This window comes from Mustela erminea, chromosome 10 (genome assembly GCF_009829155.1).
Source record: "Mustela erminea isolate mMusErm1 chromosome 10, mMusErm1.Pri, whole genome shotgun sequence".
In the NCBI taxonomy this organism is placed as follows: domain Eukaryota; kingdom Metazoa; phylum Chordata; class Mammalia; order Carnivora; family Mustelidae; genus Mustela; species Mustela erminea.
The window spans coordinates 14490332-14513797 of NC_045623.1; the positions used below are offsets into that span (position 1 = coordinate 14490332).

The 23466-nt window shown below is 40.6% G+C and overlaps 1 protein-coding gene across 1 annotated transcript in view; it reads right to left on the reverse strand.

The window, feature by feature from the left end:
• Positions 1 to 3327: 3327 nt before the first annotated feature.
• Positions 3328 to 23466, reverse strand: part of CHIA (chitinase acidic) — a 52850-nt gene continuing 32711 nt past the window's right edge. The window contains 13 exon segments of the mRNA XM_032302463.1: positions 3328 to 3647; positions 4416 to 4557; positions 4645 to 4764; positions 5242 to 5289; positions 5291 to 5428; positions 5717 to 5840; positions 6022 to 6146; positions 8466 to 8631; positions 9283 to 9363; positions 11130 to 11331; positions 11870 to 11899; positions 15365 to 15400; positions 18338 to 18389. Of these exon segments, the coding sequence (XP_032158354.1) occupies positions 3400 to 3647; positions 4416 to 4557; positions 4645 to 4764; positions 5242 to 5289; positions 5291 to 5428; positions 5717 to 5840; positions 6022 to 6146; positions 8466 to 8631; positions 9283 to 9363; positions 11130 to 11331; positions 11870 to 11899; positions 15365 to 15400; positions 18338 to 18389 (1512 nt within the window). The 3' untranslated portion in view covers positions 3328 to 3399.

The following is a 23466-nucleotide window of genomic DNA, read 5'->3' on the forward strand; positions in this document are numbered from 1 at the left end:
ATTCCCTCACCTATAATGTGGGGACAATAGTCACCACACAGGAGATAGCCTATATAAAATACCTAGTTTCATGCTTGGAATACTCTCCTTGTTAGTTCCTGTCTCCCTTCCTGAGCTCACTGATTTATTTATTCAACAAGTACGTATGAAACTCTTGTAATATGCCAGGCACCAATCTAGGCAAAGGGAACATAGCAGTAAACGGAAATCCTTATCCTCACAGAGGTTAATTCTACTGAAGGAGGCAGACAATAAAAATGGTAAATATGTAAATTGCATAATATGGCAGGTACCAAGAGAAAAGAAGCACAGGAAGGGCAGAAAGAATAAGGTTTCAATTTTAGGCTGTGCAGCCAGAAAGTTAGCTTTGAGGAAGGACCTGAAGAAAGTGAGGTCAAAAGTCAAATGGAAATCTGAGGAGAGTGTTTGTTGTAGCTTGTACAAAGGCCCTGAGGCAGTAACATGCCTGAACTATTTGAAAAACAGAAAAGAGGCTAACATAGTTGAAGTGGAGGGAGTGAGAAGAGTCAAAGGAGGTGACAAGAGAGCCTTCATGGATCTAGAGCTGGGTGGTGCCTGTTCACTTCTTGCATGTAGTAGATGTGTAGTAAACATTCATTTGATTGGCTCATTAATATGGAAAAGTGGCTGGAAAAATGAGGGATACCATTTTTTTAGGCTACAATAATTTCTGTATTCTAGAAATGGTGACAGAATCAATTTTTATGAGAAAATAATGATAACAGAAGAAGGTGTTAGTCTGGGAAACCACTTTGATTCAGAAGCTGGCCACTGTGTTGTTCAAAGATGCTTTTCCTCAGAGTCAATGGCCTCTTTGATGGCCTTCACCAAGTCCAGTTCCCCGCATCCTCATGTCCCCTCCTCAGTGTTATTTGCCATAGTAGTGACCTAAACAGAAACTTCTTCCAAAGAGTAAGCCCAAATTTCTATGCTCTTCTTACTCTAGGCTTTCTTGTTCTTTGGTTAGAAATGTAATTGTATTAATAATAATACTGAATTTTAAAGACTTTTGCTTTTACCTGCTTATTGAGGACACTCCCATATCTGTTTTTGATCTCCAAGATATGTCATGTGAGCTCTCAAAAGTCAGTACATCAGCTACAATCATGTGTGCAATTTTCCCATATTCTGTAACTCTGTTCCAGCCCTGTCTTCTCCATGGTAAATGTCACCACCTCTCCATCCCTGCTATAAACTTCTAATGGCTCCATAGCTCAGTTGCAATAAAATACAAACTTGTAACCATGTTTCAACACCTTGCATCATCTGACCCCTGCCTATTTCTTTCCTGTGTCCACTACCTCAGTGCAGCCTTGCTCTTCTATGTTCTAATCTGCCATATTCATTTCCAGCTCAAGGACTCTGTAGTTGCTGCACCTGTGCCCGAAATGCCCTCTTCCCAAATCTCAAAATGACTGGTTCTTCTCGAATGTCAAGGCTCATCTCATTTGGGACCTCCCCACAGAGGATTTCCTTTTTTTAAAAAAATTATTTATTTGCGGGGGTGGGGTGGCCAAGGAGGGGCAGGGGGAGAGGTTGAGAGGATCTCAAGCAGGCTCCAAGCCTGAAACAGGGCTTGATCTCACGACCTGAGCCAGAACCTAGAGTCAGATACTCGTCCAACTGCACAGAGGCCTTCCTGGGCTGCCCAAGCTAAAGTACATCCATGTCCTTGTCACTTGCTATTGCTGTTATTCTTTTTTTTATTTCTTTGTTTGCCTAACACTCTCACCATCAAAATATAACCACCAGAAGGGTGGAGTCTTTATCTTATCTACCACTATGCCTTTAGTACCAAGAATATTATCTGGCACATAATAATCACTAAGTGCTGTGAATTCATGAATATGTCACCATTACCCAGAAAGCGGCCTGTGTCTTATCATTATCCCCAAGTGGCCATCTGCTGTGTGAACACGGATGTCTGTATCAAGGGAGGTGACGAAACATCGTAGTTAGGACTGTGAACTCTGGAGCCAGCCTACCTGGCTTAGGATCTGGCTCTGCCACTTATTAGCTGGGTGATCTTGGGCAGGTGACCTAATTCCTCTGTGCCTCAGTTTCCTGGAATCAATGTTATCTTCCTTACAAGGTTTCAGGGAGAATTAAATAATAAAATACATGTAAAACACCTAGAACAGAGTTTGACATACACTAAGCCTGCCAGTTTTTAGGAGCCATTATATTAGTTAGGATTCTGCTAGTTGCAATAAAAGCAAATTTAAGCCAGCTGAAGCAGCAAAGAGGAATGTATTGTATAGGTATAGGTGTGTTTCACAGAGCCCAAATGCATAATTGCATCTGGGTCTCAGGAAGGAGCTGAAATCTAATCTTACGGACAGCTGTCAGTAAGTGTCCTCCGTCTCTTGTGGTGGCTTTTCTCTGTAGCTCCCCTTTGGTCTTCTTGCTCTGGATCCAGAGCAACTGCCCTTCCCCACAGTCTCACTTCAGCTCTTGAGTTTAAATATCCCAGGGCAAGCCACTCTGGGGGCATGACAGCCACTCCGTGTTGTCTGTTGCAGATTTCATGGCTTGATGATCTGATTAGCGCTCTTGCGTCTGACGTTCATCCTAGTCAATCAGCCAAGCCAGGGGAGGAGAAGATGCAGTAAAGCACGGCAGCAGCCAGGGACCACAGCCTTGCTTCAAAGAAGAGGGCAATCTCCTGATAGAGGAACACTGCTGGTCCACAGGCTGGGCAGACATCCCCAAAAGGGGTCCACGGCACAGATCTTCACAGCACCTGGTCTAGGAGGCGCCGGACCAGCTTTGGCATCTCAGCAGATAGGGACAGAATGCCCTGGGCTGTTTCTTTTTGAGGAAGCCACACAGGCCTGTAGCCACGCGTGCCATGGAATCACTCTTTGATTCAGAAGCTGGCCACTGTGTTGTTCAAAGATGCTTTTCCTCAGAGTCAATGGCCTCTTTGATGGCCTTCACCAAGTCCAGTTCCCCGCATCCTCATGTCCCCTCCTCAGTGTTATTTGCCATAGTAGTGACCTAAACAGAAACTTTCCTGAGGACAGTCACCAGGCTACAGACCTATCTTCTTCATGTCTTCATCCCATCCCAGCACCAAACATTCAAGCATCTCCTCCTGACAGCCTCCATCCCTCATGCAGAAGGCAAATGGATGCAACCTAGGCAAACAGAAGATGGCAGGCTTGCTGGCTCCCCCACTTCCTCACACACTCCCTTTGGCCACCCTCTGCCCCTGAGCAACTTGTATTTTCACATCTAGAAAGCTTTCCCCCTCAACCCCTGCAATCACTTACAACCAAAAAGACTCATGTTTAGACTGACTGCTTTTATTGTAGAACTGTAGGTAGGAGCAAGATGTACTAAGTGAGGAGACTCGGGAATGGAGACAGGTCAGGTTCACCCCCAGTTGCAGCAATCACAGCTGGTGTCAAAGATAAGCCCGGCCTCAAAATTCTGCTGGTACGTGACTCCATTCAGGCAGTGCCGGAAGGCATTTTTGTTATTCGCCATAGGGTAGAGGCCGTTGGCCTTTCCTGCACAGAATCCACTGCCCCCAGAACTGCCCCCAGAGCTGCTGCTCCTGCTCCCACTTTCGCTCCTGGGAGGAGTTATGGGCTCCTCGGGCTGAGCAGGAGCAGTGCAACCTGAAACAGCACAGAACAGCAGAACAGACTCGTGGACCTGGAAGAGGTTCCCACCGTCGCCCAGAGGCAAGGAGACTAGTGGCCCTGAAGAGAACATCTGGAGGTGGGGTGCTGTTAGCACTGGTCCCTACAAGTGAGGGCATACAAGATTACTTCATATTCAGGAAAAGTTACAATTTCAAGCCATTCTAGTTTTAAATCTGAAAAGTTCTTTCTTCCCTTCAGATGTTAGCATCATTAGAAAAAAATTACTGAGCACTGGTATGTGCATAATACTTGCCGAGGATCTGGGTATAAGTGGCAAGCCAATAAGCTTAGAGATTATTCCAGAGAAAAGTCTGGAAAAAAATTAGGGATGTGGTATTTCCCCTAAATTACATATTGGAAACATGTGAGCAGTTCTGAGGGTTTCTTGTTCAGTCTCCAGGTGGGCCAGAAAAGACTTTTAATGAGGGAGGAGTCCATAGAAAAGTACATGCTTATATATTGAAGGTCAACTGAATTTCTTGGGGCTTTTCCACAGACTTTGAGACATAGCTCACATGGAAAACTCACCCAGGTAGGCATGGTTTCTCATAAACTCACAACATGCCTGACCTGAAAGTTCAAGGGTAGAGGAAGAATGGAGCCCATGTGTCTCAGCTGGGCAAGAGCAGGGAGGTGAAATGGGAAGTGACTCCCTGGCCAGTGGGGGTGAACAGATATTAGATCTGCCTTTTAAGCTGGAGAAGCAACAATTGTATACCCCTGGCATCCTCTTTCACTTACCTGCGCTCTGCAGCCCAAGTGCTTTCTTCAGGGTGTTGACAAGGGGGAGCTTGCCCTAGTTACAGAATGTGTCTGCGAAGTCATCCAGGTCCATGGCACAGACCATGGCACCTCCAAAATTGTTCTCCTTAAGCCACTGAGCCTGTTCAAAGATAGAGGACACCAGAGGTCATTTTACTTCCCCAGACTCATGGCTGGGCCTGCAGCAGGTCAGAGGGGCTGACCTTACCTTGACACTGAGGCTCTTGATGTCATCATAGCCAACCCACTCATTGCCCTCATAGGCCTAGGGCACCGCCTGAGGGGCATCCCATACCTCAGTAGTTCCATTGTTCAAGAAGGTACAGATCTTTAAAAAGCCAAGAGATACAAATCTTGTAAATAAGATTCCCATGAAAGGAGAAACAAACACTTGCCTCTTTTATTTTTTTTTTTTCTTTTATGTCTCCAATTGGGATTTTCCTGTTTTCTAATTATGGGTTGTTATTTGAAGTAAATAATACGAAGTTGCTTTTGAAATATTCCTGTTATCCTTATCCTTAATGCTCGATTTTGGGAGACTACATTAATTCGAGAGATTTCATTCTTTTATTTCCTTACACACTCATATAAATCACCTTAAATATGTAGTCTGTTGCTTGAAGGGATATGACACATTATAGGTGGCCTTCCTACTGGATTAGGTAAATGAATAGGTTACTTCAACTCTTGAAACATTTAGAACGATAGCTGTATTTTAAATAGATGATTAGTGGACAGGATGGGCATTCATTCTGTTCAGCACAAGACATGGAATTCACAGATTTGTCCAGCCTCATCTCCCTACCTCATAGTAGGCCCAGAACCCAGCCTGCCTTGTGTAGGGCCCAGAAGGGACCAGCGCCAGAGGTGGGGACAACGATGCCAGTGTTGGAGGAATCACTCAGGATGAAGGTGTGGCCATAGGTGGGGAAGCCAGCGATGAGCTTCTCAGCTGGGGCCCCATTGTCCTTCCAGTAGTTCATGACGTAATCCTGCAAGGGCTGCCTGTTAGCTAGGGGCTCCACCTCGCTGATGACCCCGTACTTAGTTGTGTTAGTCCACTGTTCTAACAGACACAATTGTATAATGTTAATGACAGATAGAAAGTAGTTTTTCAAAGCATTTTGGCGAAATTATAGTTAATGAGATAGGCCCAGCCGCTAGAAAAGGTAGTTATCCACATGAGACATTTGCAGAATTTTCATTCATTTTGTCCGTGAATTTCCATGTGATGTATAGCCTTATCTCTGCTCTGCATCTGCATGTGTCCAGGGACTCACCACATTGAGGTCGGCATTGCTGCCCATTTCAGTTGGGTATTTGTACAGGGGGATGTTCTCTCTAGGGTAGCCTTTCCAGGAGCCGTGAAGGTCATAGGTCATGACATGGATGTTGTCCAGGTACCTGAGCTGGGGTAAGGAATTTAAAAAGATTTGTGATAGTCATTTCCCATACCTATGTAGGTGAAAGGTACCACTTCCAAAGCCTCCTAAAGGTGGTCCCTGAATAGCAAGACAGACTGAGGACAAGTCTACCTTGCAAAAGCGATAACTATAGGAATTTGAGGATAGGGTGAATCACTTACTGGGCCAGCTGGGGGATCTCATAGCTGGACTGGATGTTGGAGATGCCAGCCACTACTGCAGCAGTGATCATCAGCCTGGGCTTGTTGATCTCCTCGGCCTCTTGCTCAAAAGTTTCATGCATTTCCTATAGAATAATCAAGTACTGTAGGCCATCTGTGCCTCTGATTTCAGCTCCTTAAATAAGTAGGTTTGTATTATCCTTTTCTTTTTCAAAATGCTTTCATATATTTCATCTTACTTCAGTCTCTCAATATCACTATAAAGTAGATAGGACTGATGGTATCAGTCAATGTTCTAGCTATCTAATATGAACAGAAGCTAGACAATTTCACCAAAGTCCCACAGCAAATTAATAGCCAGGTCATGCCCAGAATGCAGGTCCCAGATGACCTGTCAGAGCTCCAGTTATATCCCTATACTCTGAACTTAGAGTTGCTGTAGTAATCTATACTCAGGTTTTGACAATATATATGTTGCTTCCCTACATCCAGTAAGTGAATTACTTTACAGGACTGACATCTCATCAAATGAAATGCTGATTTGGTCAATAAGGGAAGTGGTTACAGCCGGGGGATGGGTTCCCATTCAGCCCTGGCACCTTTATTCTGGGTGACTCTAATCCCATTTGGAGGACTGGATTCAGGGTTCAGGGTGTGCTGGGGTGTGTTCCAGTGAAGGGTCTGAAAATTGTCACGTGACACTGGCCAAACTAACTAGGGTGTTTAATGGAAGAAGAGGAATTATAGGCAGGATGTTATAACAGTCTGCAAATATTGAATAATAGATTACAAAAGGTGTTTTGTCCTTTGTTATTTTGGTGAGCAGAGCTAGTCCCCATGACCGGAAGTTATAAATTATGACTGGAGGTATGTTTCAGCTAAGGACAGAGATGTTCTTTCTTTTTTTTTTTTAATTTTTATTTATTTTTAATTTCTTTTCAGTGTTCCAGAATTCATTGTTTATGCACCACACCCAGTGCTCCATGCAATACAAGATGTTCTTTCTGATCTCTAGAGCTGTTCAGTAAGTAAATTGACTTTCAACTGATTAGTTATTTAATATTAAAACCATTCGGAGGCTGGCTGATGATCTGGTATATGGGATGGTGGAGAAAGAGTCTCTGTCTTGGGAGAGGGTAAATCTAAAAACCATTCTTGGCTTTTCTTACTCCATTCACTTTTCCTTGGTAATCTCTTAATTATCAGCCTTTGTTGATGACTTCAATATGTCTTGAACTCTAGACTGGTACTCATTCAGGGACTACTGGCCATTCCTATAGGAGGTCCTACAGATTCCTCTCACTCTTGATATTCAAAGGCACATTAATGAGTCCTTCTTATTTCAAATCTACTCTTCTTCTTGTATATATATTTTAGTTATAGGACCACTACCAAACCAGTTCTCAAAGTCAGAAAACTGGAAGTCCTGTAGTTTTCACTTCCATTTGGTGTCCAAATCCTATTGATTGTATTCCCCTAATGTCCCTTGCTTACTTGCCCTTTCTGTCCTCACTGTTAGGACATTTGTTTGGGCCATCAGCTCTTTATCCCTGCCTTCCTACCTCCTTCTAATTTATCCTTTATGGTTAATCCAGAGTTATCTTTCTAATGCGCAAGTTTTGTCATATCTCTCCATTACTTTGAAAGCTACCCATAACCTTGAGAGGAAAAATCCAAATTCCTTAACATCATCTACAAGTCCCACATGATCTGATTTTTGCCACGTATGCAGACTCACAGTCATCCACATGGCTTCATTTGTGTGGTTCCTATCTTCATTGCTAACACCAGTTGCTTTCAAGACTGAGCTCAAGTGTCACTTTCTCTAGAAAACTCTTCTAGATCCTTCCCCAGAGTAGAATTAGTTACCCTCTGTACCCACTACAGCATGCTCAAAGCATATTTTAAATGTCAGTTATTTTTCAACCTGCCACCTCATATTGTATTCCCTAGAGCCAAGGATTATCTTATTCTTATCTTCAACCTGACACCTAACCCAGTGACTGGGACAGAGTAAGTGTTCAGTAATAATAGGCCTTGTGTAATGGTTAGAAGCAGTGGGCTCTTTAGCCAGACTGCATGGGTAGTTCTGACATCTACTAGTTGTGTAACATTAAGCAAGATACTTAAACCTTACTTTCTTCTGTAAAATAAAGATTATGATTTGTATAGTACCTAGATCATAGAATAGGTGTACAGGTGAAATGAGTTACAGTTTTAAAATACAATAGTAGAATAAGGTAGAATAGTGCCTGGCACATAGAGCACATGTGTTCTTGTTGTTCTGTTATGAAATGCTGTTGAATGAAGGCATGAATCTTTGTGATGGGAAGATTCCATAATTCTAAATTCCATTTTAGTTGGGCTTGGGAAACACCAGATTCTCCTTAGAAAGAATAGGCTTTGGATTTTCTTGGGTTAGAGATTGCCACATCCTCCCTCACCTGCAGTAGGACAGTGAAGAGATGCTTGTCCTGAGGAGGGATTCCATAAGAGCCAGTGTACTCCCACTCAAAGTCCAGCCCATCAAACTCATACTGGTGCAGGAATTTGATGACCAAGGCAATGAAAGTCTGGTGGTTTTCAAGAGTGGAAACCATGGCAGTGAAGCTAAAGGAGACCCAAAGAAGGCAATGTGAGGGAACACCTTGGTGGTCCCAACACCCTGTGGTAAAATCAAACTTTTATATTTCTGCCTCAGAGCTCTTCATGGGGACCCACAACCCAGAAATAAGTATGGTTCCGGTTTTCTCTAGTCCTTACTTTGTAATCAGTAAGTACTCAGCCAGCCATGGGATTTCAGTGTTCCCTTTATTTGTTATTCACCCAGCTCTGATTTTTTTCCCCCCTAGGTTGCACTTGTTGCTTTGAACACTACCCCACCTCACAGTTCTCTCTCCAAATAGCCCCCAAAGTTCATATGCCCTTAAAGAAGTCCTCTTGTTTATTTGCATGACTTTCTCTTCTCTTCCCCCAGAAGGTATAAAGAAGTGCTATGTAGCACTCTCACAGGGACTGTGCTTGTGAAATACTTTAAGAAGAGGTTGTTTTGCAATCTCAGTAACTAAACCTCTGTGAATGGAATCCCAGAATATCCATCTAAATGCAAACATGTAAAACAAATTGTGTTCTGCTTTAATATTGAGGTCTTGATCGAGTAATTTATTCCAGTTCTCTATTTTTTAATGTGCATCCTTCACAACCTGTCTTAGATTGTGAAGTGTAAAGGAACATAACTTGTTTTCAGTTGCAAATGAACACCAGGCTCTCCCACAGAGGATTTATGGGGCAGTACCAAATTTCCAGCCTCCAATGGCCAGGAGAATTTTAAGCTGGCTGTTCCTATAAAGCAAAGAATAGAAAAGAGAAACTTCAAAATCCATGAGTCCTTTTATTAAAAATAACATTGCTGTGGTATTGAGCCTGGTCATATACTTTGATGTTGCCTTGATAAGACATTCTGTAGGATATTTTTCCTTCACTACTGAAGACTTTCTTTTTTTTTTTTTTTTAAAGATTTTATTTATTTGACAGAGAGAGACACAGTGAGAGAAGGAACACAAGCAGGGGGAGTGGGAGATGGAGAAGCAGGCTTCCAGCTGAGCAGAGAGCCCAGTGCAGAGCTTGATCCCCTGGGATCATGACTGAGTCGAAGGCAGACACCTAATGACTGAGCCACCCAGGTGCCTCTGAAGACTTTCTTTATAAAAATTGTGTTGTTAGCCAATACTTAGTATAATACTAAGTAAAATAAGTCAGTCCGAGAAAGACAAATGCCATATGACTTCAATCAGATGTGGAATTTAATAAACAAACAAAGAAAAAAGACAAACAAAAAACAAGACTCTTAAATATAGAGAACAAACTGGTAGTTGTCAGAGAGGAGGTAGGTGGGGGGATGAGGTGATTTATTGAGATGAAGGAGATTAACAGTACACTTATCATGATGAACACTGAGTAATGTATAGAATTGTTGAATCATTATATTGTACACCTGAAACTAATATAATGTTTTATGTTAATTATACTTCAACAACAACAAAAAATTGTGTTGTTATCATAAAGGCACTCGAAGTTCTTTGAGGAAATCCAAATTATGGGACCAGATTTTGCAAAAATAGCTGTATATTGGCAATAAGATATATAAAACTTAAAAACATAATTAAATCATATTCTGCTATAATCAGATGAAATAATAAATGTTGCTTGAGAATAATTACTTTCTCAGGCTCCAAGATAATGAATAGAAATCAATTGCTTAAAATTATGCACATTTTTCTTAAATAGTGGTTCTCAAGAATGGAGTGCAACAGAGTGGCAAAACATTAAAATTCTGGGTTTATAGCCCCTTTCTCAGAAATTCTGATTTGGCTGGGCTGTGGGAAGGAATGACATTTTTATCAGGTGCCTCCATGTGGTTTTGACGCATAGTCAGTGGGTCACACTTCAAGAAATACCACTCTGCAGGTGTTTACTTCCTCTATGTATCATAACTTAAATTCTGATAGCTACATTCAGGATAGTACCCCTACTGATGGTAGCGATGGTCTGTAGCCTTATTTCTCCTAGAAATAGCTTGACTGAGTAAATCAAGCTATTTCTAAATAAAAGTAAATAAATTTATTTATTTATTGAGTAAATCAGAAATTAAAAGATACCAAGGTTGTTGTTTCTTTGTTATGCTTCATTGTTACTCTTAAAATACAGCAGACATTTCTGATTTGGGGGGCTCAGTGCTGTCTAATCTTCATTATCTTCCACCTCCTGCTCTCTGATGTTAGCGGCTAAAATGGCTTGCAGTTTCTTGGGTCATAAAAAAAAAAGAAATTGACAGGGAAAAGGAGAAATAGAGCTGATATATTTTGAATACTTGCTAGAGCAGACAATGTGCTATGTTGTCCATATCGTTGCTACTTAAAGTATAGCTTCCTGGACCAGAAGCATCAACATCAGAGGGGAGCTTTTTGGAAATGTAGAATCTTCATCCTCACCTCAGACTCACTGAACCTGAACTCATTTTAAGAAGATCCCAGGTGATCTGTTTGCACATTAACATTTGGAGAGCACCACCCTAAGAGATACCAAATGAGATATCTCCACCATCTTACTTGTTTTTCAGGCCATTGAAAGCTTGGTAGAAAACCACATCATCCCATTCAATGGTGGTGATCTCATTGTTCCTCATCCCAGCAAAGGCATAGATCAGGTGAGTACATAGGCAGGGGTCAATGTCATTAGGCATGAAGTGCCCCAGGCCTGGCCAGTACTGGGCCCAGTTAGTGAAGTAGCATGTCAGCTGGTAAGCGGAACCTGAGAGCAGTAAGAAGTGAGAATAATGACTTGATTAAGGTGCCACCGAAATGTGCTGTGGGTTTTGGCTCTGTCTCTGTTTCCCTCTCTTTGCCTCAATGCCTGATCTCTGTGTGGGGATGTTTAATATAAATATTCTTGCAGATAAGTTCAAAGATCTAACTTGGGAACTAGGCACTGACTTGGAGTTAGTTATTTTTGGCTCCAGCAGACTTATTTGTGATGTTAAGACTAATAACCACTTAAGAAAAGATGTCCAGTAGTCCTGTGAAGCCCAGTGAATACCAATTTATAAATCCCAGTGGTCATGCTAAAGAAGTTAGTAGTGACAGCCAATCCAAAATAATAGGTTCTCTTAATATCAAACCTGTCTGTGAAGTAGACAGTAGCTCTCTTTCCCTCAGATGGCTTATCTCTTGCTATATTTTTTTAAAAAATACACTAATCAGACAATTGCATGATGAATAATTTATAGAGATTAGTGGTTTATGGTAGGAAAAGATTGCATCAAAGATAAAAGACAGAGCTCATGACTTACCTAGATGAGCATTCAGCAGAAGGGCCAGACCTAGAGGGAAAGAAAACACATGTATCCTGAATTAATTGTCTATACCCTGTGCAATTTGATTCTGAGGCCTTGAGCACCATCCTATTTGTCATATGTTGTTCCAGCCCAGTGGCATGTAGGGATTATGCCCAAGAGTAGGCTTGCCAGTGAAGGCCCCAAGAGATCTACACTTTCCTCCTCTTATTAAAAAATGGCCATGGCACTCTCTTCTTCCACTTTCATGTCAGTAATAAATGTTACTGAATGCAGAGTTCACAGGCTACTATTTTGGAAGATCTACTGAATTTCTACTGAAATTACCCAGAATGGACTCTACCAAATGAGTACACATCCATCAGTGCTTCACCTCCCTGAACCGGGATGAGTAGAGCCTTCCACAGACAAGGCATCCTCCAAAAACAGTGAATTCAATATCTCCTGGAGCCTGAGAATTTTCTTGGAGCCACTGTTTTGGAGCTCTTACAGTAGAAGAGAAATACCAGGAGCTGTGAGGCAAGACTTCAGATGTCTCTCCCTTGTTCTACCAGAGCACATCTGACTTGAGTGTTTTATAAATTGAGCTAGAGGTTTCATTTAGAAAATGTTCTGAAACTATAAAAACTTTGTAAACAACAGCTCTAGAACAACTAATAAACTGAGGATATAGCTTGGTTATAAATAATTTACTGACTTAACCCCTTTAAATTATTAATTTCTAGCTGAGATCCTTATGATACATCAGCAACTCTGTAGGATAGAAGGAGATAAAAAAAGGAGTAATGCTGAAAACAGTAGAACCAAGATAACTCACATCATTCTCTCTCAGTTCCTACTGATTTTCATCCCTGGAAAAGCTAAACCAAGGATTCAAGCATGTAAATAAAAATGATACCGATTAAAATAAGGTGGTGCAGGAAGATGAATGCAGAACAAGAAACAATTGTTAAGGGATTGGAGAATAAGACAAGCATTGGAAGAAAATAAGTCCTTTCTTTTAGCACCATGCCCATGGGATCAATGAAGGTAGAAATGTTATTAGAGTGAGGCTGAGAGTATAGGAATAAGAGACAGACTGATCATATACGTCAGATTCTCTTGGAAATTTGATATGATGGGAGAAAAGTGGAAGAGCCAGGAGGTATAATGTGAAGACTGCTTCATGGCTCTCAGATCCAGAGAGAAAAAGGAGTCAGGTGAGAGTAAGGCTCTGTCTCTGTCTGCAGACTCACCTGCAAGGAGAGTAAGCTCTTCCATGGCTGTCATTGGTACTGGTCTAGCAGAGCCTGGATTTGCTTTTTTTTTTTTTTTTTTTTTAAAGATTTTATTTATTTATTGGACAGACAGAGATCACAAGTAGGCAGAGAGGCAGGCAGGGGGTTGTTGGGGGGGGGGGAAAGCAGGCTCCCTGCTGAGCAGAGAGCCCAATGCGGGGCTCCATCCTAGGACCCTGAGATCATGACCTGAGCCAAAGGCAGAGGCTTAACCCACTGAGCCACCCAGGCACCCCTGGATTTGCTTTTTATACCATCTGAATCCCAGGTTATTGTAAGGGCTTCCAAGTGGAGAACAATGAATTCAGATGTGCATGTAGCTAATCAATAAATCAACAGATCTGCTCCCCTACAAACACCTCACCTTAGACCTACAACCTATAGAACAAAGCAATGCTATGACCCCTAACAAGGTGGTAGAGACTATCACAATGGAAATCACTAGCTTAATAGCTTTTATGGCAGTTCCCAGGGTTGATAAGCATCTGTTTAAACATTCTGGTTAGGTTTTTATGTTGTGGACATTTTGTCCCTGACATCAAAGCATATCTTTATTGGAAAGCAAATAATAAAAACCCTTAGAAGTTATTAGCTGGTTTTTTTTTTTTTTAATGGATGGCTGTTGGTTAAGCATCCGACTCTTTTATTTATTTATTTAGATTTTTTTTTAAATTTACTTTATTTGATAGGCAGAGATTACAAGTAGGCAGAGAGGCAGGCAGAGAGAGAGAGAGGAGGAAGCAGGCTCCCTCCTGAGCAGAGAGCCCGATGTGGGGCTCGATCCCAGGACTCCGGGTCATGACCTGAGCTGAAGGCAGTGGCTTTAACCAACTGAGCCACCCAGGCGTCCCTTATCTGCTGTTTTTAAACCCTTTTTCTTTATGGAATTCTTCATGTTTAATTTGTACAATCAGTACAAACTTTCCGTCTTTAGGTGCTACTTTCTGAACATTTTACCCATACCTGCTCTTTGGAATGACCTTAAGTCATGGTTATATGATAATTTTTTCTAAGAAAGTATGGTTTCAAAAATGTCCTCTCTGAAGGTCATCAAGAACTCTCTAGTGTCCCATAGTTCCAAATTACATTCAGTTGATACTTTTGTGTTGCTGCTGGGTAGAGATGATGGTGATGATACTGAAAGGAGTCTCTTTTAATAGAAATATTTGCAACTTGACTATGTCTAGATTTTTATATTTAAAATTAATTCCAATCTACCTTTCTAAACATTATCTACTACCATTATCCTATAATAAATTTCTGCTTTGGCCAAATGGTCCATTTGTTGTCCCCAAACATGTACTTCATGCCTTTGCTTACACTATCTTTCCACCCTTTGCCTGTAACATCTTCTTCTCCTCAGTCCTTATTTGCTTTCTCCTCACTGCCAATGTTACAGTTCTTCAAAGCACAGCTTAGACCCTCTCTATGAAGCTTGCTGATCTCTTCTTCCTCTGAAATACCTTATATACTCTAGTACCTATGGTCCGTATTGCTTATCTGTTACTCCTGTACAATACCTAAAAGGTAGTTGGTGGGTAGATGCGCACCCCTTGTGGGACATCAGCACCTTTTCCAACTTCTATAGATGCAGACTGACTTCTGTATTACATTTAGAAACTAAATTATATCCATTCACCCCCTGATAATTAGGTCCTGAGTGTTTAGTTCTCACTTGCAGGACCAGAGAGTCTGGTAGAAGTGCTGTCAGGGAGGATTTCAGTTGTGAAAGCAGTAATATCAACAAACACTATGTGCCAGAGATTGTTCTTGGTGTTTTATATCACAAAAGAACTTATTTTTGCAAGTGACTAATACCAACTATAACAAGCGCAGATTGGCATTTTGGAAAAATATGAGGACGTTCACAGAATCAAAGATAAGATAGTACTGTCTGTGATAAGACAGAAATCAAGCATTTTAGGAGGTAGTGCAGTGGGATGAGGTCTTAGAATAAACCTTAATTTTGTTTTTTTAACCATGCTTCATTCCACATAAGAATCAAAACCACAGGAGAAATAGTCTGAGATTTCATCAGACACTTGATTAGTGACAAAACCAGAGCACTTGGATTCAAATTTCCATCAGGACTGATCACAAAATGAAATTCCAGGAGAGTGGAGGGCGAATACTGAGTGACTGAAAAACAATGAATGTTCATCTGAGGGTCTATTAATTATTTCATTTAACCTATGAAAACCATTATTACTCTTACCCCAATTTTGCAGATGAGAAACTTGATCAAACAAATCTTAAGCACCAGATCCAGGATTCAGTGCCAGGACAGCTGCCTCCAGAATGGACTTCTCTTAATCTTTACACAGCACTGCCTCCTTATGTTTAGCTGGTGGTCCAGGTTGAACTGGGAAAAGCATTTTCCTGAGGCACACAGGAGAATATGGTTGGGACAAAGAGCCAGAACTGTGTCAAATCAAGGTTAAGTCAAGGATTTGCAAAAATAGCAAAGTCTCAGGGTTATCCTCTTTGGCACTATTAGGTCTAGTTGCTGTTTAGATTTAGTAAGATATTTTCTCTTGAATTTGGTGCCTCTTACCCTATATGAATGACCTGCGGGTAAACTATCCTTTCTTAATGGTTCCTTAAGGGCTCCGGGTGTGTCCCTATCAAGCCTGCCTCCCATCTGAGCACCTAAGTATTGAAAAGAATTATCAGCATAAGCTTTATAGAATAATAAAGATTTATAAGTGTGGCATTGTGTATCCTTTAATATTGCTAGATTTTTTTCAATAAGCCCTCATTATTTTTGAATTCTCAAATTTATGGTACAATGTACTACACACATGAGTTTAGATATGCATTTAAAGAAAAATTTTAAAATGAAAACCCATGTTCTACCACCCAGCTTAAACATGATAATACTTTCTTTGAGTATTATTCTGTGTGTCTCTACCCAGCTTGTTGTTTCTCATTCCCCTGGAATAAGCAGCTACATGAATTTTGTGGTAATCACTTCTTTGCTTTATTTATAATTTTATCACATATGCCTGTATCCCTAAATAATATATTCGTTAGTTTTATAATTGTTTATTATAATAAGAATATCTTTATCAGTTTTATTATGTTCCTTAATTTTAACTTTAAGTGAAATAATGTCAAATGTATTCTTCTTTCTTCATTTTTTAGCTCAGCATTAAGTCTTTGGATTCACTCTGGATTCATCCAAATTGTTACAGGTAGCAACTGTTCACCTATTTTCTTTTTTTTAAAAGAAGATTTTATTTATTTATTTATTTATTTATTTATTTATTTATTTATTTGAGAGCGAGAAAACAAGAGTTAGGTGGGACGGGCAGAGGGAGAGGGAGAAGCAAACTCCCCACTGAGCAGGTAGCTCAGGACCCTGGAATCATTACCTGAGCTGAAGGCAGACACCTAAATGACTAAGCCACCCACGTGCTCCTGTTCACTCATTTTCATATCTGTATGGTATTCTATTATATGAGTATGCTACAATTTACTTATCCTTTCTACATAGAGCAACAAGTGGGTTGTTTCCAGCTTTTTCCCTTATATGCTGTTATAAGCATTTCTTAACATGTCTCCAAAGGCAAGGGAAATAAAAGCAAAAATGAACATTTGGGACTTCACCAAAATAAAATGCTTCTGCACAGCAAAGGAAACAGTCAACAAAACAAAGAGACAACTCACAGAATGGGAGAAGATATTTGACACTACAGATAAAGGGCTGTTAATCTAAGATCTATAAAGAATTTCTCAAACTCAACACCTGAAAAACAAATAATCAAGTCAAAAAATGGTCAGAAGACATGAACAGACACTTCTCCAAAGAAGATATACAAATAGCTAACAGATACATGAAAAAGTGTTCAACTTTATGAGCCATCAGGGAAATTCAAATTAAAACCACAATGAGATACCAACTTACATCAGTTAGAATGGCAAAAATTGACAAGGCAAGAAACAAGAATTGGAGAGGTTGTAGAAAAAGGGGAACCCTCTTACACTGTTGGTGAGAATGCAAGTTGGTACAGTCACTTCAGAAAACCGTGTGGAGGTTTCTCAAAAAGTTAAAAATAGAGCTACCTTATGACCCAGCAATTGCAACTACTGGGTATTTACCCCAAAGATTCAGATGTAGTAAAAAGAAGGGGTACATGCACCCCAACGTTCATAGCAGCAATATCCACAAAAGCCAAACTGTGGAAGGAGCGAAGATGTCCTTCAAGAGATGATGGATAAAGAAGATGTGGTCCATATACACAATGGAATATTATTCAGCCATCAGAAAGGATGAAAACCCAACATTTGCATCAACATGGATGTAACTGGAGGAGATTATGCTAAGTGAAATAAGTCAAACAGAGAAAGATAACTATCATATGGTTTGATTTATTTGTGGAACATAAGGAATAGCATTAATTAACTAATAACATTAGGAGAAGGAAGGGCAAAATGAAGGGGGGCAATCAGAGGGGGAGAAGAACCATGAGAGACTGTGGACTCCAGGAATCAAAATGAGGGTTTTGAGGCTAGGGAGATGGATGATCCCAGTGATGGTTATTAAGGAGGGCACATATTGCATGGAGCACTGGGTGTTATATGCAATCATGGAACACTACATCAAAAACTGATGATGTACTATATAGTGACTAACATAATAAAAAATTATATATAAAAATAGACTCTTCTAACCCATTTGATTCTTACTTGTCCCCAAAGAGGGAGGCAAGCTAGACTTTATCGTTCATATATACAGATGAGGAAATGGAGAACAAGAATTTCATGAAATTACACAGCCAGATGTATAGCCTGAACTGAAATACAGAGCTGCTGACTCCTAGTCCAGTGTTTATCTTTCTTTTTGATGAATTCTATATTTCCACTAATGAAGCCTAAGATCGCCTTATCTCTTACAACAACTTTATGATGTTGTTGCTTCATATGGAGTTTCTTACATGAAATAGACTCAACTCTCACTCATCACATGTGCTTGAGAATTGATTTTTTATAACCTTATGCATATTTTCATTATATACACCATTGTGTTTTATGTCACTTGTTTACAGTCCATGTCTCCTACTAATAAGTTAGCTCTTTGGAGGCAGGTACTATTTTTTATGCATCTTCAAATCTCTAGTGAATTGGATAGTTCTTGGCATTTCAAAGATGAGACTACAATGAAGTTGAGGAGTGCTATGACTCCTACTCCACAGCAAGATGACTTCTTTGTATCCAGAATAAATGATGGGCACATAGTCCTGGAAGGGAATACCAGAAAGCTAAAAATGGTGGGATGAACCTGCAGGGTGCAGATCTTATTTGCTTGAGGCTGACCAAGGGAGATGCTCATTCATAAAGGAGAAGACCCCCTCTTGGGCACAATATACAGACCAGAAAGTATCATGTATAACCAGAGTCAACCAGTCATTGATTGTTCTCCTTACTGATGAACATAAGCATTCTGTGGAGTTGAACAAGGCCCTTATTGGGAGATGCAAAACAAAGGTCAAGATGTAACTGAGTAATGACTACAACATTGGTCCCAAGTCAGTTCAAATGGCTATGAAGCCAGTAACATCCCAGAGGGAAGGAAATCTCTCCTGCATGGACTACTAGGCCTAGGACCCACAATCTTTTTTTTTTTTTTTTACCCACAATCTTTCATTGACAGTGAGTTATACTGGGAGATACTGGGTGGTATAACTCAATAGAATATTCTAAAAGGGCAATGACATTACAAGACACCAAAATGACCTCTTGTCTCTCCCTAGCTGCACCTAGTTCTGGATATAGATTTAATCAGAAAGACAAATACCATATGATTTCACTCATATGTGGATTTTAAAAATCAAATGAACATGGGGTCGGAAGGAAGAGGCAAATCAAGAAGCAGACTCTTGACCATAGAGAACAAATTGATGGTTACCAGAGGGGAGGTGGGTGAGGGGATGAGTGAAATAGGTGATGGGTATTAAGGAGGGCACTTGTTGCGATGAGCAGAAGGTGTTATATGTAAGGGTTGAGTCACTAAATTCTACACTTGAAACTAATATTATACTGTATGCTAACTGGGATTTAAATAAAAACTTGGGGGAAGAAATGGAATCACTAGCATGAAGATTAACAGAAGAGTCCACTACCTGTGAGAGTTGCATCAAAGAACTTGGGACAACCTGATTGAGAGTTCTCCTAGGAGGATCAAATGCAGGGCAGTCAGAATGCATCACTATCCCATATCCTGTGATTTCAGAGGTTTCCTTCCTACCTAGCAAGGTACTTCTTCTACTTCCATAAATATCCATGGCATTTTACCCATACCTGGGACCATCACCTTAGTGGGAATCCTGCACCAATGTTTTCCCATTCTTCTGGTCATGCAGTAGTTGGACCACTTCATTTGCAACAGCACCAGAACAAGAATGGCTTCTCAGTGCCCACATGGCAGAGTATTGGGACCATAGCAGGTGTTCAGTCAAAGGTAACAGGCAAAGCTGCAATTGGGGAAACCATCAACAACCAGGTAGAGACAGCAGTGACCCATAGTGTTCTCCACCCATCCCTTAGTGCAGCAGTCCTGATTTCACAGTTGCTCAGACAAGGTTGGGGGAATAAAAAGAAAAAGGTTTGGGAAGGGATATCTGGATTGGGTTCCCAAATCACAGTTGTTCCTCACCAGAAAACTTCCTGTCCTCAGAATCCTGGGTTTGTAACAGATGGCTAAGAACAGATGGACTGTTGCTGGGAATGGCTCTGTTTGGGATATTTATAGCATTGGGCAAGCAATCCAGTTAGCATACCAGTTTGGGTGCATTGTCTTTGTGTATTCTCCTGCTTTCATCCTCTGTGGGTAATAAGAGAAATAGCCATCAGATTAGGTTTGGACATTGTCTTAGCTTGCTCTGGCTGCCATAACAAAATGCCATAGACTGGGTAACTTAAACAACAGATATTTATTTTCTTATAGTTCTGGAGGTTGGAAAGTCCAAGATCAAGGTTCTGACAAGATTCAGTCTCTGGTGAGAGCTCTCTTCCTGGCTTGCAGACAGTCACCTTCTGTCTATATTCTCACATAGGAGAGAGAGACAGAGACAGAGAAAGATCTAGTGTCTCTTTTTTATAAGGGCGCAGTTTCATTGGATCAGGGCTCCATCCTTGCAACCTCATTTAACTTTAATTACCTCCTCAAAGGCATAATATCTCTAGTACATGTGAATGATCCTTTCATGACCATCTTATTCTCAGGAAGTCTACAACAATCTAGCAGACAGTGAATCTAGGTCTGAGAGAGAGATCCTGGACCTTAGATGTTGGGGTCTTTAAACTTCTTAATTATTAAAGAACCAAACCTTTCCTAGTGAAATTAGGACATAAGCTCTAACAGCAGAACCCTGGCTTTCAGTTCTACCTACTATCTCAGCATTCATCAACTGGGAGAACTCTTGGCTTTCCCCAGGTGTGGTCTTAACCCTTGTGATTACAGCACTACTACTAGATGGGAACTTGGCTGAGGTCCTGATCCACATGTCAGCTCTCTGCCAGATGGATTGCATTAAACCCTAGGTGGCTATCACTGGTGTCCAGAGGCAGTGAGCTGACTTCCTCTCTAGGAGGCCAGCCTACAAGGCATCAGTTAAGTTAATCATCACCTCTAGCTCTCTTCCATGAAAAATTGATAAAGAACTATCAAAGCCAAGACATAGCTTAGTTAAGTTATTGAGTTCTTCAGGCACCAGGAAAAAAATTATGAAATAACTTGAAATGTATAGATTGATGAAGGGATAGTGGGTACCCAATGGCCTCAAATATCCCCACAACAATATTCAGTGCCGGAGCAAAATGAAGCGTCTACTATCTAAGGTTAGTAGTTCTATCCTGGAAGTAGTTCATGTGAAAGTATTTCATTTGGGAGTAGAATCTGGGAAGCAGATTGTTTTTCAGAGTCCATAGTCTCTCATGGTTCACCTCCCCTTCCAATTTCCCCCAACTCCCTTCAACAATCTGAGGGGTTTGAAGTGGCAGGAGGTGGGAGGTTGGGGGAACCAGGTTGTGGGTATTAGAGAGGGCACGGATTGCATGGAGCACTGGGTGTGGTGCAAAAATAATGAATACTGTTATGCTGAAAATAAATAAAAGAAAGAAAAACATATTTCTAACAAGTGCTGAATGTAAATGGAGATAAAGCACAGATATTCAGAGAGTTCAAACATTTGGCAGCTTGATGTTACAATGGTGAGAGGGGTTCATTTTTTCCACATTATGTTCAGTTAGCCAACATACAGTACATCATAAGTTTTTGTTGTAGTGTTCAGCAATTCATTAGTTGCATGTAACACCCAGTACTCATCCCAACACATGCCCTCCTTACTACGCATCACCCAGTCACTCGATCTATCCACCCCCTCCATTCTGTAAGTAAACACATTCAGGGGAAAATTAAAAATAAAAAAGAATCTGGGAAGCAGGAATAAAAGATAAAAAAATGAAATGGGAAAAAGGGAAGATCAATACAAAAATATATTATTAAGTTGGTTTTTGTTAGAGGCAACTGGATGCCCAGTCCCTTTGGACTATCTTAGAAGTCTTCTGAAAAGTGTTTCTAGACCATCCAGAGAAGAAAAGTGGAAAGAACATGGTCTCTTGACCTCCCAGGGATGACATTAACTCCTCTACGTGAGTAGGTTGTCCATGCTTTAGTGGAAGCCTCAATCTAAGGAGCCTCACATGAGAAGCCAGAAGTGTAGGACACATGTCTGAACAAAGGACAACAACTCCATGAAGGTGGCTGAAACTTATGCAGAGCTGGTTGCTGCAGTTGTGGCTGAAGTTAAAAGTTAAGGCCAACATGACCTTCAACGGACAAATGGATAAGGAAGATGTGGTCCATATACACTATGGAATATTATGCCTCCATCAGAAAGGATGAATACCCAACTTTTGTATCAACATGGATGGGACTGGAAGAGATTATGCTGAGTGAAATAAGTCAAGCAGAGAAAGTAAATTATCATATGGTTTCACTTATTTGTGGAGCATAACAAATAACATGGAAGACATGGGGAGTTGGAGAGGAAAAGGAAGTTGGGGGAAATTGGAAGGGGAGACAAACCATGAGAGACTATGGACTCTAAAAAACAATCTGAGGGGCAGAGGGTGGGAGGTTGGGCGAGCATGGTGGTGGTATTATGGAGGGCACATATTGCATGGAGCACTGGGTGTGGTGCATAAACAATGAATTCTGGTACACTGAAAAGAAATTTAAAAAATTAAAAATTAAAAAAAAAGTTAAGGCAGTGAGAATTTGAAATGGTGCTAAGAGGTTTTGTCTGCACTTATAGAGTTCTGATGAAAACAATATATTAGCCTGTTATATAATACTCCACCAAGGAATTTTGCAAGTATCAAAGGAACAGGCAGACATTCTCACTTGTGAAGGGACTCAAGGTCTGCAGCAGCCACAGCACTACTTTAAAAAACTGTTCAGCTGCAAAATCAGCCAACGACAGCAATAACAAAAAGTAAATGAAAAGCCACAGCAACAGAAGTAGCTCAATACGCAATGCCAGAAAAAAAGGACTAATATGAAATTTTGAGAAAAAGAAAGAGCCAAGAATTTTATGTTTAACAAGCTATTAATCAAGTATAAAGGCAACAGTCAGGCATTTTCATGACTGTGAGAACATGGAAGAGCACAACTTCAGGCCCCTCCTGTCAAACAAAAACAAAACAAAGGAGGAAATGACCTGGAGAATCCAGTATTAGAGAAGCTGTAGTAGGAGCACAGGTCATGAACATTGCATTAATTTAAATATAAGAGTTTAGTTCTATTATAAAATGAAGTGATATTAAAATTTTTGAGTAAATGAAAATTTTAATAACATAAAATCTGGAGGTGGCAAGTACTGGAAGAGTGTTAAATGTTTTTCATACCTCTAGCATTGAAGCACAAGTTTAAACATACAAAGCCAGCTCCTAGTTTCCATCATTTTTTGTTCTTAACCTATTTCTTTGCTTTCCTTTGAGGCATATCAGATAGGTTTGTGTATTCTGTCCTCAATTCTTTTCCTTCCATTCTTTCTTAAACCCTGTCCACTCAGGCTTTTGTCATGAAGTGGAGTTCCACCTATGCCCCTGGTGATGACCCACATGTTGTTGAACCTAATGGTCAGCTCATAGACCACACCTTACTTGACCTATTGGACACAGTATCGGACACAGTTGATCACTTTCTCCTCTTTTCATACTCTTGACTCTCTTGGTGTTCTCCCTTGATGCATCCCTCTTTCTTTGGTCTTCATTACCCATTGCTAGTACTCTCTGGACTACTCATTGCAGCTT